The sequence below is a fragment of the Mastomys coucha genome, unplaced genomic scaffold, assembly GCF_008632895.1.
Source record: "Mastomys coucha isolate ucsf_1 unplaced genomic scaffold, UCSF_Mcou_1 pScaffold9, whole genome shotgun sequence".
NCBI lineage: Eukaryota > Metazoa > Chordata > Mammalia > Rodentia > Muridae > Mastomys > Mastomys coucha.
In genome coordinates this window covers 23,703,991-23,721,490 of record NW_022196915.1, presented here as the reverse complement: position 1 = coordinate 23,721,490, position 17,500 = coordinate 23,703,991, and the positions used below count along the sequence as shown (strand labels likewise).

At 38.5% G+C, this 17,500-nt stretch overlaps 1 protein-coding gene across 7 annotated transcripts in view; it reads left to right on the top strand.

The window, feature by feature from the left end:
- Positions 1–17,500, top strand: part of Ccser2 (coiled-coil serine rich protein 2) — a 107,177-nt gene that overhangs the window by 23,690 nt on the left and 65,987 nt on the right. For 6 of the 7 annotated variants that reach the window (XM_031362530.1, XM_031362525.1, XM_031362526.1 and 3 more), the window contains exons 2-3: positions 3,724–5,176; positions 6,225–6,421. In XM_031362530.1, the coding sequence (XP_031218390.1) occupies positions 3,763–5,176; positions 6,225–6,421 (1,611 nt within the window). In that variant the 5' untranslated portion in view covers positions 3,724–3,762. Of the gene's footprint in view, positions 1–3,723; positions 5,177–6,224; positions 6,422–13,921; positions 14,034–17,500 lie in introns of those variants that run through there. The other variant, XM_031362532.1, reaches the window with a different exon arrangement.

Genomic DNA, 17,500 nt, shown 5'->3' with positions numbered 1-17,500 from the left:
TATTATAAAAAGATTTATTATGTATTATGTATTATTAGAAGATTTTATTAGCCCATGTTAGGGCTTGCGTAGTCCAACAATGACTACCTTTATGCTGGAGAGGCTTAGTAGTCTGTAACTGCTCAGTCTACAAAGCTGGATGGTTTAGCAGGTTCAGTCTAGTGCAGAAGGCCTGGAAGCTCTTTGGGAGTCTCATTACTAGGTCTAGTTTGGAAGGCTAAAGAAGCAGGAATTTGATGTTGGCTAATAGGAGTAGTTGTGAACATACTTGCTCAGGAAGAAGCGAAGGTAGGCAGAGCATTGTCCTTTCCTTGGGTCTCTTTATGTCGGGGCTACCTACTAAAAGGTACTGCTTGCTCTGAGGTTAAGTCTTGCCCCCTTTGTTAGAATTTCATTGCTGAGAAGAGACACCGTGTCCAAGGCAACTCTTATAAAGGAAAACATTTAATTGGGGCTGGCTTACTACAGCTTTAGAGGTTTTAGCCCATTATCATCATGGCAGGAAGGAAGGCAGTGTGCAGGCAGACATAGTGCTGGAGGAGCTGAGAGTTCTACATCTTCATCTAAAGGCAGTCAGTAGGAGACTGTCTTCTACAGGTAGTCAGGTGGATGTTCTGATTCCACATTGGGCAGAGCTTGAGCATAGGAGGCCTCAAAGCCCACCTATACAGTGCCATACTTCCTCCAACAAGGTCACAACTACTCCAGTAAGACCACAGTTCCTAATAGTGCCACTCCCTATGGCCAAGCATGGAAATACATGAATCTATGGTGGCCAAACCTATTTAAACCACCACAACTCCTCAGCTAATCTTCTCTGGAAACATCCTCACAAATGTGCCAGAAGTGCATCTCTTCAGTGATCACACATTTTATCAAATTGACAATTAAGATTTACCATCACATCATCCTTATATAATGTGTCTTATTTAGTGATTATGTGTAATATATAGAATAAACTTGGTGGAGTAATGCATACTAGATCAAATCTACAGTGTATGTGCCACTAGTAGATTCACAGGCCAGTAACAATCCATTCATGTTAAAGTCACTCACATTATTAATCTCTTATACATTTTTGGTGGCCCTGACCTTACTGCTCATTTAATTTAATTTAGGGACCTTTCTTCCAGCAGGCCTGATACAGACCACAATATTAAGCTGTTGAATGTTGTGATTTGACAAGTATCGATATTTAAAAAGTCTGCATTTATTTGTTATGTCTGCATTTCTCCTTATTCAGGTAGCTACAGAGCTATTAATTAATAGGCTTGGTCTTTGTTCCATCAGTGACACCAGCTTCTTTCCTAGTCTTTAGCATGTTAATGACATTTGTGCACTCTTAGTTTGCATAACTGAACCCTGGTAACATTTGAAGGAAATACATTCATTGTTCAGGCAGAAGCATTTCTGACTCCACTTTCTATGCTAGTATTCTCATTGCCCTCTCAATTCAAAGTTCAGCAAGTCGTGCTCTTTGTACATTGATTAAGATGATGAATGTTCCTATATCACAAATTTCCTGAGCCTAACTTTTGCAAGCTTGCTTCCATTTTACAAAAATTAAGTTGTAGTAGAACAGAAAAGGTCAAATGGATCTAATAATGGGGCTTTATATTTGAACTTTTTGTATTCTTTTTAAAACCACGAAGAACCTCAAGAGAAATGTACAGTTTTAAAGGTTTCCTTTTTTTTACTTAATCACCATAATGAAGCCTTTGAGCCAGCGTATGTTACATATGACAGCTAGGAAAACCTAGGCAAAGAGAATGTGAGGAGAAATAACTGAGTAATAGAAATTTAAAAACAAACCAGCAAATTTTTAAAACTACAGTGCAGAATCTGAATGTGAAAGTGGGTCTCAGACATGACTGCTATGCCTGTTTAGTCATTAGCATTGCTGTTCAGTTAATTGCCCCTAGACTAAGTAGTGCTTATTTAAATCCCTAAAATTTTTTTGGCAGTTAGTAACCTCTGCTACACTATTCGCAATGCTGAATAAAGAAGTTGAGTGGGTGGCTTCTTAGAGGGTAAGGTAATGGATATGAAAGGAGTTTGCAAAGGAGCAGGTTCCACTGTTCCCTGCAGAACTTGTTAACACATGGCCCCACAGTCCTCATGCTCCTCCTGTAACGTTAGCCTCCCACTTCTTCCCTTTCCTCTCGTCCCCACTGACAGTCTGCCTACCAGTATATTCCATTCCTTTGTCATGAGCAGTCTGCACTGACCCTGAAATCACATGTGAACCCAAATCCATTTCTAATGGTTTGTGGACAGTATTTTAGTTTTTAAAATCTTGATTTAGTTATGAGAGATGGGAAAAATCTATTGCCATATAATTATGGAGATTAGGTAATTAATGATAACACAATAAACATGGCACTACTTATGTATATGATCAATAATTTTTTTCCTTTTTCCACTTCTTATCCAAATATAGATTCCTTTTCAACTAAGAAACTTTGATTTTCTAGTCTTAAAGAGAAGATCTTATGTAGTTTAGAAAATTCTTTCAAGTTTGTCATGCCAATTCAGTAATTATGCCATAACTTAAACATATATATAATAGAAATTAACTCAGGGAATCATAGACATTTCCAGCTCTGTGCCATCCATTCTCAGTTCCCCATTAAAGCCCAGAAACAGTATTTATTAGAGTATCTCACAGATCACATCATTAGATGATGTAGCCAATATGAGCCTTTTCAAATCGTTAGTGATTGCGTCTTTAAGTGCGTATCAGGTAGAGTTCATCAGAGGTAGAGTGGTCTGAAATGCGGCAGAATCACAGTGCTTGTTTATTTCAGAGCTACAGCAAATGTAGTAGAAGGTTCTTGAGTATTCAGATGGAAGGTAATTTACCTATCAGTGAGATAGCAGGGCTTACAAAGATACACAGATTTAGGACATTTATGTGAGATATCAAAATAATTTCATTCTAAGACTACAGTTCAAGATGATTGGCACCATTTGTTCTGCAGTTATTTGTGCATTTAGAATTCCATACCTACTACTATAGGAAAATGTACATTCAGTTTCAAACATTTTTTTTTTTCTCCCTTTCTGGTTGGCAGACCCTGGAGCAGTTTGTAGTGACAGTGTGGCTGGCTTTTGAGCTTCTCTTTAGAGGGTGCTGGAGAATAATATGTATCATGCTCATTTTAGACAGGAGAAGTAAAAGACCAGATTACCTCCTCAGTCTGCTTCTGCAGGCAGGAGATCTTTTAGTCTTGCTCCTGATACTAGCTGATGGAATCTTTATTATTTGTTAGTTAGCAACTGGAAAATGACCATTACATATGTTATGCTATTGTTATCAATTTTCCTACACCTATTTTAAAAGTACTTATGAGTATAGAAGTATCTTTTATGGTGAAGGTCACTATCAAATATGGAAACAGCAATTGTCTGGCACGGGTATTGCTACTTTTCCCTTTAATATGTAGGGCAAAGCCGCTTGATCTTGACACCAGAATCTAATTTGAATTTGCAATCCTTTTGATACATTCATTAATAGCTTAAAGCAGTCATCTCTAAGCACAGATCCACAAAACAGTCTATTTTTTCAGTTTTAATGTACTATGTTTATTCAAAATGTCAAGAATAAATTAATTTTACATTTTGCTTATTTTGCTTAGGAATCATGGATAATTGTATGCATGTAATTAATATATATCACATTATTAAACTTATTTAGAAATGTTAATCTTTTTCTTCCCTCAGATTCTGTCAAGTTTTAAGAACCAATGCACCTTATAGCCCATGGAAGAAAAAACACAAATCAAGACATTTTTGGGTTCCAAGCTGCCGAAATATGGAATGAAATCTGTGAGAAGTACATTGCAGCCGATGCCAAATGGGGCCACTGTGACTTTATTAGGGACCTCCAAGAGTAGTAATGTCAAAAGTTACATAAAAAATAATGGCTCTGATTGTTCATTGTCCCATTCATTTAATTGGAGAAAAACAAATAAATATCAACTTGGTTCACAAAATACAGCAGAACTTAGTAATATTCAAAGTACACATGATAAACTAATTGATCCTCAACAACATGCGCCTGCTCCAGGAACGCTGGATGGGAATGGGATAAAGGGAGGTTTGAAAAGTCCTTCCTTGTTCACATCCAAGTTAGCAAGACCATCAACCATGTTTGTGTCATCGGCAGAGGAGTTAAGTCAAAAATCTTTTTCTGGACCATCTAATTTGGGTAAATTTACCAAAGGCACATTACTAGGAAGGACTTCATATTCTTCGGTCAATGCGAAGTCACATTTGAATGCGTTTTATGGGAACCGATCCCCTGGTAACATGCAGAAGCCAAGAGTGAACTCGTGTGCCAGCAGAAGTAGTTCTGGAGAAAGCTTAGCACAGTCCCCAGACAATGCTGAATCTATTACTTGTGAAAAAATGGTAAGGTCACAAAGTTTTTCACATTCCATTCAGAATCCCTTCCTTCCACCTTCATCTATAACCAGATCACATTCCTTCAACAGAGCTGTAGACCTTACAAAGCCTTATCAGAACCAACAGCTACCTGTTCGAGTGCCTCTCCGGTCAGGTATGCTAACAAGAAGTTCTCGGCAGTCAGAAGTACTCAATGGGAATGAACACTTGGGGTTTGGTTTCAACAGGCCTTATGCTGCTAGTGGAAAGAAACTGGCTTTATCAAATGGTCCAGGCGTATCGTCCACTTTGGTTTATAGAATGGGTCATCCCTCTCTACTGAAATCTAGCCGACCTCCATTTTCTGGGTCTATGACAGTTGATAGTAATAAAAATCCACCTGCTGACATGTGCGTAGAGGAAGAAGGTATGGTGTCGGCAAAGGACAGCTCTCCTGGTAAGGACCAAGAACTAATTGAAAATGAAAGTTACCGAAGAGACAATGATCAGACTATGAAGCATGATTCTAAAATTAGGTACCTGAGTGATGATGTGGATGATATCTCCTTGTCATCCTTGTCATCTTCTGATAAGAATGATTTAAGTGAAGATTTCAGCGATGATTTTATAGACTTAGAGGACTCCAACAGAACTAGAATAACTCCTGAGGAGATTACTCTCAAAGAAGAAAAGCAAGAGAATGGGCCATCAAAGGATATATTTGATTCTCCTAAGGAAAGTGAACAGATCTTCAGTAAAGCTGACGAATGGATAGATATAAGTGTCTCTGGTAAATATGAATATCCTTAACTTATGTGCTTTCCCTAGTGATTACAATAGAACAAACATTTCGCATTGTCTCTGGTAGATTGTAAGATGCTATTTGACTGAGACAACTCAGTCTGGATGAGAGCACAGCAGAACAGCAACCTTGCAGCTTGTTTCAGTCTTGCCTTATTTCTAGGATAGAATCAGTCAAACTCTTTATACTTTGCCTTTTTGAGGGCTGTCTTATACATGTCAAGTCCTGCATTGTATAGGCCATGGTTTCCAGACAGTTTTTCCCACTCTGCCTGGGAGTGGCTTACCACTAAACACTAAACCACACCACTCACCATAGCCATTATTGCAATCTGCTAAGAGTAAAGCCATATCAAACATCAGTTGGGTAACGCAAGTGTGTTTAGTTGAATGCTTTCTATCCTAGGGAACATCGCTGTTTAGCAGTCCTTAAGTGATACTTCACCGAAGCATTATTTACTTACGTTATTGAGGAAAGAGAATGCGTATTAAACATTCCCTCTTAGACTTGGCCATATTGGAGCTTAGTGCAGGATGAATGCTATTTGTTCGTCTGCCCAGAAAAAGAAGCCCAAAGGGAGCGCATAAAGGCATGTTTAGTCAAGGACTGGCTCACACATAGGGATGCATTAAAGTGTCTTCAAGGTTATTATAGACTGGAAGATGTGTAGAACAAGTTGTCTTTCAAGAACATATCTGTGATGTGTAACTAAAGTAGTCTGCAGAGAGGAAGAGACTTTCCTGAACAGTGGTTAAAATGAAAAATCCTTGAGAGATATTAAAGGAATGTGAAGATGTAAAAAATGTTGCAAAGTGAATTTTATGTTTACTACAAAATGTTTCAGTGGCTTATTTTGAAAAATTTGCCTTCTTTCTTTTGAAAAGTATATTTAGGATTTAGGAAAATGCTACAGCAATAGTTTTTGCACCAAATGCTGTTATAGTAGATTGGATTATTAGAGCTTATATTTTAGAAATAAGAAATGACTGTGTTTTATAAATTCATGCTTTTTTCTTTCTTTTAAAATCATTTGAAGACAGGAGTGAATGTACAAAGCATACATCTGGAAACAACTTGATTTCACCAGATACGGATTACAGAGCTGGGTCTTCATTTGAACTCTCTCCATCCGATAGCTCAGATGGAACATACATGTGGGATGAAGAGGGCCTGGAACCCATTGGCAGTGTCCATCCTGTTGGCAGCTATGAGTCCTCCGAAATGAACAGCATAGTATGTATGGATTTCTGTACCCTTTTGGAGATTTCTTTTTATTTTATTATACAGATACATAATGGCACTGATAAATAATTTAAACCTAGAAATCAACTTTCTTATTTGAGAATTAGGAATTCATGTCTATTAATGGCTTAAAGTGTGTAACTAAAACATCAAGAATATATGACGTTTGACTTACATACAAATATACACATACATAATTTATTATACATAACGGCGTTTGTGCTTACTGTATTGGTTAAGTTAAGCTAAGAGCATGGCATTCACAACATTTTTAGTTGCCAGATTGAGAAATGCCGCTTGGTGAAGGGGTGTCAGGGATGGTGCTTAACATGCATTTTCTACAGAAAAAGTGGTGGATTGATAGACTAGTTGTTCCAGGACCAAGAATCAGCTATTGACAAACCTTGGGTAGGCTGTGCTGATGTACTATCATTCTGTCACCAGTTCAATGTTCCTTTAATACAATGATAGGTTTTGGCTTTTATTCTTAAAAAAGTCTCTTGTAGGTCTGGGCGTCTCAATAAGACAGCTGCCTATAGTGACCTAAGCTGCTTTGGCCTTGGGCTTGACCTTGTCTTAGAAGCGCCTCTGTGATAGAAGGAGACAGGACTGCCAGTTACACACTTGCAGTATCTAATTTGGCCTGCAGGTGGCACTGGTGTTTTCACTCACAACCTGATAATCCGTTTGTCTGTGATCTCACTTAAGTACTAATGGGATAGGAAAATAATCTTCCTGTGTCTGGAAAGAGGGAACTACAAATGCCAGCACATATTAACGCATAGTTCTTTTATTAAACATTACAAGAATAATAATAAACACACTAATAATGCAACCGATGTAGTTTTAATGGCTCAGGGTAATTATTTAGGTTATAAAATAGAAATACTCATAGATCAAGTTGGTTTATACATTCTAGCTAGTTTTCAGGCAGCAAAACTTTCTATATCCATATTAGCCTGTGGCATGGAGAAACCAGATATTGTTGTGAGAGGCTTTTAAGTTTCACAGACATAGGTATATGCAATTTATGGAGTATCTTCATCTGATCAGATCAAGGTTACAGTTTAAGACTTGACTGTGTTCTTTACTTTTAAATGTATAATTGAAGGCTTTTAAATGTATAATTGAAGTGCTTATCAACATTTTGTCCAGTAGATGGCATCAGTTAGACACTTAGAACTTGATACTTTTAGAGGTTCATTATTATAACTGACAAAAGGCCCCTTCTACTGAGTTTAGAATATACTTGGTGACCATGGTGTTAAAAGACTTGAGTATATTCCTTGATTAATATGCTTGAGTAAAACAGATGAGAAGCAACCAGTCTTCTCTTGGTACTTTAGAACAATATAGTGGCTCCTGATTTTTTCTTTTTTGCTTATTTTGAGTTAGGCTTGTCTGTCCTGTAAGTCTCTATGTAGACCAAACTCAGAGATCTGCCTGCCTCTGCCTCTGGCTCTCAGGTGCTGAGATTAGAGGTGCACACCACTGTGCCCAGCTTTGATATTGCTCTTTTCTGATCCAAGGGGAAGTCCAGGTCCGAGAAAGAATGGACTTATTGACAAAAGTATGTTACAATCCTCTCTGGGAGTTTTGATGGAAGTTGACATGTTTTGTTTTGAATATTTCCAGCTTGCTTTGTTTTCACGACACATCATCTCACTGGTCTTCATTGAGCTGCTGTTTTCACTGATGAATTTGTCGCCCCTCTTTTTGTCCAGATATCAGTATACTTTGCCAATTTTATTTGTGTACTTTCCTTCCCTTTACAGTAAACTAGCTTGATCCTTAGCACATAATTTGTTTAAATTTTTTTGTCTTAACCAAGGAGTTCATTTGTACTTGCATTTTTGATGTACTTCACTTTGACATCTTACTATTTTTACTTAAACTATATTACTTTTTCTGTTTTTCCATTTTTTTCTTTGCTAAAATAATTCTCAATAATATATGTAACTTAACTACAGTGTTAGTTTTTGTCTGGCTTCATGTAAGGAAATTGCTGTAGATTGTGCACCAGTTGTTACTGCTAATGTAGTTTAGATGAACCTCCTCCCTACCCTTCCTGTTGTGAATTTAGCCCAGGGTCTTTTGATGGAAGTACTTACTGTGTAAGTACTCAGCACTGTGCTGCACCTTGCAGTGAGCCTCTGTTTCCTGCAGCTGATAGAGCTTTTAGAGCAAGACTTTGTTTTTGAAGGAAAGGATGTTAAAGACATGGCACAAGTTCTTCTCTTGTCAAGGATAAACAGAGCTTTGAGACTGACACCTTTAAAGTTACTACCTAGAATCTCAGCTGTTTATGTGCTTAGTAGTATTTGTTTCATATACTTTACATTCAGTAAAGTACATGAATTTACAAACATCCCAAGGAATTTTGATGGCATTGTCTAGGTTGTTATGGGGAATATTTCCATCACTTCAGAAAATTCCCCTCTGTTCCTTTCATTGATCCTCTTATTCCAAAGAAAGGTTACTTCTTACCAAAAGACAGAGGAAGAGATGCTAGAAAGTCTTCTGTTACTGCAGATCAGTTGTTCTGCTTTTAAACTGTGTATAAATGGAGCCAAGTACACATTATTTTGCATCTGGTTTTAATGAGTTGTAGGTTTTTTTTGTATTATTATCTGCCCATGTGTGTCCCTCCTCCATGATGAAGTAAACATCCTACCCTGAGCTGTATTCCCAGCCCTTGCCCATTCTTATTGGATCCTATTCCTTTGTGTGAATGTGGAATAGCCTACTTTATCCTTGTGTTCATAGGCTTTTTAGGTTGTTGGAAGTTTTGGGTTATTTAGAGAATTGCATTGTTGAAGATATTTTTTTGTATTTTTAGTGAAAATTTATTTGTTTCAGTTGGCAAATAGAAGAGGCATTCCTAATTATAGTCATGCTTATTTTTATCGATAGTTGTACCAGTTTTCCAAAGTATTGTGTTTTTCAATTCCCATTGACAGCACATACTCATTCTGTAATTCTGCTTTCTTGTCTATACTTCATGTTGTCTGCCTTTTTTGTTTACTATTTTGGTAGGAATATCATGGTATTGTTTTGAGAATATACTTACTGTCTGTTAGGATAGCCTCTTTTGTGATATGCCTTTAATTGGTCAATACATTAAAAAAGGTATTTGTAAAAATCTTTCACATGTTCTTGTTGGTTAGTTTTATGTCAACTAGAGGCATTTGGGAAGAGAGGCTTTTAACTGAAAAACATGCACCTAATATTGGCCTGCAGCCAAGTTTGTAGACCTCTTCTTGATTATTGATTGATGTGAGTAGACCCAGCCCATGGTGGGATGGGGGAGGGCAGTTGGCTGAGCAAGCCATGAAGAGAAAGCCAGTAAACAGCACTGTTCCATGCCGTATGCTTTGGACCCTGCCTCCAGATGCCTGCCTTAAGGTCCTGCCCTGACCTCAGTGGGAGTGCAACCAGAGAACAGTAAGAAGAAACAAACCACTTCCTGTCCAAGTTGCTCTTGGTCATGGTATTTTATCAAGCAATAGAAACCCTAAGACACATATGTTAAATATATTTTCCATCCTGGATTGCCTTCTTAACTTCTGAATAATATTTTTTGATAAGTTTAACTGGATTAAAAAAACATTTAAAAAGATTTATCCTCTCATATATTATATCCTGACCACAGTTCTCCCTCTCTTCTCTTCTCCTAGCTTCTTCCTCTGACCTTCCCTCTCCCCCAGATCCACTCCTCTGTTTCCCTTCAGAAAGGGGCAGGCCTTCCATGGATATCAACCAATCATATATCAAGTTGTAGTTAGACTAGGCATTCCCCTCATATTAAGGCTGAATGAGGCAGCCCTGTAGGAGGACAAGGGACCCAAAAGCAGGCAAAAGAGTTAGAGCACTCCTGCTCACACTTTTAGGAATCCTACATGAAGACCAAGTTACACAACCACAAAATATATGCAGAGGGCCTAAGTCAGACCCATGCAGACCCTGATTGTTGGTTCACTGTGAGGCCTTATGAGCCCAGGTTAGTTGATTCTGTGTGTTTTCTTATGGTATCCTTGACCCCTGTGGCTCCTACAATTCTTCTCCCTCTTCTGTAGGATTTCACGAGCTGTGGGTCTTTGCATCTGCTCCCATTAGTTGTTGGATGAACCCTCTCTAATGGCAGTCATGCTAGTATGTCTACAAGTATAGCAGAGTTCCTCCTCCATCCCCCAACTGTTAGTGTTGTTCAACTTACTAATTTTCTTTTATTGTTACCACTTTTGTTCACTGTGAAATCTTCCATTACTCTAAAGTAAAAAAGATATGTTTCAGTATTTTCTTCTAAAAAGTTTATATTTAATCTTTTACATTTTGATTTATAGTCCACCAGGAAATTTACATTGTATAATGTGTAAGGTAGAGGTCAAGATTAATTTTACGGTATGGTATGGTATGGTATGGTATGGTATAGTATGAAATGGAGGCTCAGTATCAGTTAATGTTTTTGGAGAGGTAAGGATTGGGAATTCATTTTCCCCATTCTTTTACTAGAGGGGCATCTTTCTCATAACTCAGTGACTACATATATACACATATATATTTCTTAGCCTTTTGTAGTTCTGTTATAGTTTAGAATAAGTTTGCCAGTTTCAATGAAGGAGTCAGAGAGTTTGAATAGGATTGTACTGAATTTATAGGTCAATTTGGAGAGAATCTAAGTGTTTACATTTGTCTTCCAATTTGTGCATGGACTATATGCCTCCATTTATTTGGCTTTTAGAAATTTTCTTTTTTTTTTTCTATAAGCTATTACAAATATGATATGAATAACAATGATTTTCAAGTTGACATAATCTAGATTTACCTAGAAATAGAATCTCTCTGAGAAATTGTTTAGGTAAAAAGGACCTGTGAGGGATTTTCTCATTTGGGCTAAGCTAGGAGGATCCAGCCTACAGGTAGGCAGCACTTTTTCTGGATGCAGTACCAGAGTGTGTATGCATTAATTCATTGCCCTGATCTTTGTGGTAGTAATATGACCTGTGACCTCTCTCAAGTGTCACCATGTTCACCATATTTTCAATTTTTACAGTAGGTCTTTGAAGTAGCTACTGGACTGGTTACAACTTCTTGTTTTAAACTGAGGTGTATTCAGTTGAGTAAAGTGAAACTGTTCAGTCAGGATTTTGTTACTAAGTTCTGTATTCCTAGTTTGGTGTTCTTAACTTTTAGCCTTTTATATATTCAGGATGCCTAAGTGTATTTACTCTAGGCTTTCAAGAAATTACAGTTTAGCCTATTTACTTTGTGTGCATGTGTTCATTTGTCCGCACATATGCCTGGAAGCAAATGTCTTTATCTGCTGAGTCATCTTACCAGGCTTTAAACATTTAATTGATATTTAACTGCTTTGAAGATTAAACACAGTCATTTTTCTGATAACTTCTGATAATTGCACTCACATCTGCAGTACTTGGAAACTGTAGGACAGTGACATCCTCTTTTCTATGATGCGGTGGATGTCATTGAAGAGGAGTACTGCAGCTTCACGAGGATTGATGTCCTAACACCAAGATGTTTGACAAATGATGACTTTAACCCATATGTATGGATGGATAGGTTTTGGTTTTGGAATGTTTTTTTTGGAGCTGTGGCCTTATTGTGTGTCCTAGGCTCGCATGTGTGATACTCTTTCCCAATCTCAGAGTGCTGGGATTGAAGGCTTGAGCAGCCAGCCTGCTTAGTGATTAAATTAGAGGTGTTCGAAGCCGATGGCTCTTGAACATGTGAGGATTTGTGTGGGCTTTGTCACATAGTTTATTCTCATATAGTAGGTAGGCACAAGTCCTTATTTAAACCAGCTATTTCACTTTAGAAGGCAAATTGCTTAACACTAAGAGTTATCCTTTCATTTGGTGATGTTGATACATTTTTATTTCACATGACCATGTTTTCCTAGGAGCAGGTGGCTGCATTTGGGTTTCTGCCCTGGAGATTGCAGATAGACATCACTGAGATTGAAATGTGCATAGGATCTTATGAGATTCTTAGTAGTAGTTCATGTGGCTTTATGAATTCCTTAGGTGGTTTTTACATGTATTGCCTCAAAGACAACAGTAGCTTGTCTCCACCTTACTAGTTTTTACCCCAGTTAGCAGTCTTTTTATTTATTGTCAAATTCTGGTGAGGTCTTCATTATTATTTCTTTACCTTTCTTTCTTTTGTTTTGTGCCTGTTCAGGAAATGCTTCGCGTACCACAGTTCCTTGCCTATGTTCTTGTGCAAGGATCATTTGAAGTTATTCATATTTCTCCAGTTGCTTACATTCTGTCTCTTCCCACTAGCTATGCTGGAACTTAACAAGCCTTCCTTGTTTCTCTGCCTGTCAAAAGGTATTCATTCTCCAAGGTTGCATTTAGGCCTTTTTTTTGTCCTTGTTCCTGCAAAGGGTTTAATGCTGAGGTAGGTGCAAATCCATACTTTGAAACTACAAGCTGGTTTTCTGCCAGTTTGTGAAGACTGACTCCTCATTCATTGTATACCTCCAATACTGATTTGTGACTCTCTTCATGTCTTCAACTGATGCCTGAGAAGGAAGTGAAGGTGTAGTACTGTCAGATCTGACCTTGTGTGTCAGACCAGCCTTTTTGAGGAAATGATGTATGTAATTTAGTTAAGTTAGGCCGAGAATAAACTAGGATAAAAAATGTATCTTGGGCCAGTGTTCTGTGTTTTGGGAATGGGGAAGAGGAAAATGTACTTGAAGTGTAAGAAGGCTAGACTAGCCCAAGAACTGACACAGTTAGAAGATGGAGAAGAGGTCGTCAAGCATGAGCTCTTACCCTGAGGGAGGATTGGATTTTTGTTCTGTGAGCCTAAAAAGAGCTACAGGAAGACTTAATGGGAAGGAGCATAATTTGATATACAGTTTAAAAATGTTGTGTGTGAAAGATTGAATTAGACATCATGAAGAACAGTGGAAGCCATTATTGAGGGAGGAGTGGCAGTGACTTGTACTAAGGTGGTGTCTAGTAAAGGCATAGAGAAAAAGACAGTGTGGAAAATGTTTAGAGAGGGTACAATTGGCCTGGCTCCATACTTTGACTGATTATATAATGGAAAACAGCACCTCCTCAGCTTTAGAAGTTACAGATAGTAGTTGTGTTTCTGTTTATTCTGCCATCATCTGGAGTTGAGAATGAGACTTGTTCCTTCCCAACCCTATAATGTGGAATGTGCCCTTTGGCTTCCCCTCTCTGGGACATCCTCTCTTTCTGACTGCTCAGCCTGCTCAGCTTGGCTCTCTACTTCCTACTTCTTGCCTTGAGTATGGTTACTATTTTATTGTTTTTCATTGCTCATTTAGGTTTTAGGCTCTAAGGTCTCAGTAAATGTTTATTTAAATAAATGCCATAAAAGACCCCTCAAATATTGCCATCCAATTAAAAAATAGCCCTAAACTGCAGCTACTGTTTACTGCTGATGAATGTTTTCCATGCATATTGTGACATAGCCACTTTAGAAAGTGAGTTTCTAAGGCGTCATGTGTCATAATAGCAAGCTGCAGGTAACTCAACTGCTGTGTCGGTGTAGATGGGCAGGTGAGGGGCATCTACAGAACACTGAGACGGCCTTAAAACAGGTAACTGGGAACTTCAGACTCATCCTCATCTCTCCAGCTGTTTCCTGGACAGAATCACAACACTTGAGAGAATAGAGCGAACTGCTCAGAGTAGTTGCTATAGATGTGGAATACAAGAAGAGGAGGAAACCTGTTCCTCTCAGTAGATGCTTTTCATGTTGAATTATCAGCAAAAGTTCTTTCTTGTCCTACTCACTCAGTTTTGAATAAGCTTAAATTTATTAATATAGTTGTTTTGACCCTTTAAACATAATTGTATTTTCATTTAACATTAATGGGTGCTATACTACATTGCACTCTGAAGCTTAATTCAGTAGTTATTTTTTGAGGTTCTACTATGTTACAGGAATACTGTTTAATTCTGAAGACTTTGATGGATAAAGTTGTATTTATCCTAATGACTTAAGATTCTGGTACTATATAAACATGATTACGGTATGGATTTAAAAGTCACGGGCTGTTATTAGTTTGCCTGAGGGGTTCATATAACAGATGGAAGATGAGATTTTGTTGAGGGAGAAAAGAAGGTTGTAGGGAGTGAGGGGGAGAGAGGAGAGAGAGGTGGGGAGAGAGGGACGGAGGGAGGGAGGGAGAGGGAGAGAGAGAGAGAGAGAGAGAAGAGAGAATGCATTTGTTTAAAAAAGGAAGTGATATTAAACTGAAGTTCTGAAGACCATGTACAAAGTGGATCTGTTGGGCCAAGTAAATCCTGAAGTGAACATGTTAGCATTTGGAGAGCGTGTGCAGAGGTGTAGGTATCAAGTCATGATGAGGACTAGCAGCGTAGCTGAGTATGAATGTGAGATGGAGAACAGCTAGGGATGCAGCTAGAAGATGTGCTAGGAAGGCAGGGAAAACCTGATGTTCCAAGATAAGCTTGTAGATATTTACAAATCATGCTTTAAAGGCAGTGAGATCGATATAGTAGTAAATAGTTTATAAATATTTCTATGTTAAATTTTGATAAACACTTCTTGTGTATATATGATGTTGAGCCCAGTAGGTTTTGGAATATTTGTTTGTTTGTTTTCATAAATGAAGAGTTGGTATGGTATTTAAATATCCAGGTGAAAGGCTGTGTATCAGATAAAAGTGAACTTAAAAGTAATTTGTTAACAAAAAGCACAGTTTTTATAACCATGTCTCTGTTAGCTGTGGTCCCCTAACATGGATGCATGGTTAATGAGACTGAGTGAACTTCTCTAAATTAGATTAGGTAGGTTTTAAAGATTTGTTCAAGAGGACACTGAAGCTGTAAAGCTAAATGCTTTTCACTAATAGGATGGCTTTAAGAGTTGTAAAGTTGCTGTTCTATTCTGAATGAACAGTTTATATATTTAAAAACAGTCCAGGCTCTCCTTTGTTTCTTCTAAAGCAAATGCCAGGACCGACTGCTTCCACAGTCTTGCATTTCTAGGGACATTTAGGAGGCATTACTTTAGTCTTTTGTCACTTTCTTGGTTAAGTCAGGGAGCCTGCTTTTAGACCTGTGAGCTGAGTTTACGGAGCATTCATCTATCTACTTACCTTCCTTCCTTCCTTTCTTCCTTCCTTCCTTCCTTCCTTCCTCCCTTCCTTCTTCCTTCCCTCCCTCCCTTTCCTTCCTTTCCCTCTTTCCTTCCTTCCCTCTCTTCCCCTGCCCTCCCCTCCCTTCCCTTCCTTCTCCTTCTTTCTTTCCATCCCAGATGCTGCCTCCTGTTCTATCCCCTTGCCCCCTTCACTTCTCTGACAGAGTGGAGCTCCCCCTGGGTATCTCCCCACACTGGCACATCAAGTCTCTGCAGGGTTAGGCACATCCTCCCACTGAGGCCAGACAAGGCAACTGTGTTGGGGAACAGATTTCATAGTCAGGCTACAGCTTTAGGGACAGCTCCTGTTCCAGTTGTTTGGGACCCACATGAACAAGCTGTATATCTGCTACATATGTTCTGGGGCCCTTGGTCCAGCCTGTGTGTGTTCTTTGCTTGGTGGCTCAGTCTCTGAGAACTCCCAGGGTTCCAGATTAGTTGACTCTGCCGATCTTCCTGTGGAGTTCCTATGCTCTTCAGAGCCTTCAGTCCTTTCCCTGGCTCTTCCATAAGAGTCTCTGACCTCTGTCCAATATTTGCCTGTGGGTCTATCTATTTTGATAGAGAGTCGTAGAGGACTGTTATGCTAGACTTCTATCTGTAAGCATAACAGAGTGTCATTAATAATGTGAGGGACTGGTGCTTATCCATGGGATGGGTCTCAAGCTGGGCTGGTTATTGTTTGGCCATTCCTTCAGTCTTTACTCCATCCCTGTCCCTCTGCTTTCTTTTAGACAGGACAAGTTTTGGGTTGAGAGTTTTTTGGGTGGGTTGGTGTCTTTGTCCCTCTACTGGGAGTTCTGCCTGGTTACAGGAAGTGGCCTCTTCAGGTTCTATTTCCTCACAGGTAGGCATCTTGGCTAAGGTCACATGCATTGACTCCTGGGAGCCTTCCACATTCCAGGTCTCTGGGACTTCTTAGAGATTCTCCCCATCTCCCTTTGGTGGTTGATTTATCATAATGTTATGGTTCAGTTGCTACTGTTTTTATTTAATTTCATGTTTTATTTCATTGTGATCTGCTTAAAATAATTATTTTGTATCACTTCATGGATATATTTCTATTTTTTATACTACTACTACATTATTTTGTAGATATATAATTCTTTATTCAGTTACTCCAACAGCAATGAACATCAGGATTATTTCTAAAATTTTGCAATCACAAATTGCTATAGCAACTATCCTACTGTACATTTCTTTTTGTAATTTAAATAAACACCTGTCTCATGTCTATGCCTATGCTTGTTCAGTTATTCTAAAGCTTACACATATCAAAGTGTTAGTCATTATTGACACCGATGATTGGCATCTTTGCCCTTGTCAAAAGTTTACTGCTGAATCTTAAGGCCCATAATTCTTACATTCTGAGAATTATTAACTCAAATTTAATTCTGTAATGTTTTTATACCACGTACCCCCCAAAACCACAGCAACCTTAATGTGCGGAATTCAGTAGGAAACAGAAGAAAGACCTGTGCATTCTTAGGTTTCTGAAACTCAGTTTTATGTACTATAAGCAGTGAGCCTGCTGGGGTGGTGGTCAGCTTCAGCACACACTCTCTGATGAGCTGTAACCTGACTGGTTTATTGCATAGGAAGGGCCTCACCCAGGGCAGGAATCTGGGGGTGGGAAATGAAGCAGAAGCCATGGAGGAGCACTGCATACTGGCTTGCTGCTTTCCAGGATTGCTCAGGTTTTTTCTTACACAGCCCAGGACCACCCATAATAGTCTGGGCCCTCCCATATGAATTAGTAATTAAGAAAATGTACCATAAGCTTTTCTACAGGCCAGTCTGATGGAGGCATTTTCTCAGCTGACATTCCCTCTTTTCTTTTTTCTTTTTTTTTATTTTAGATATTTTCTTTATTTACATGTAAATTTCTCCTTTCCCAGT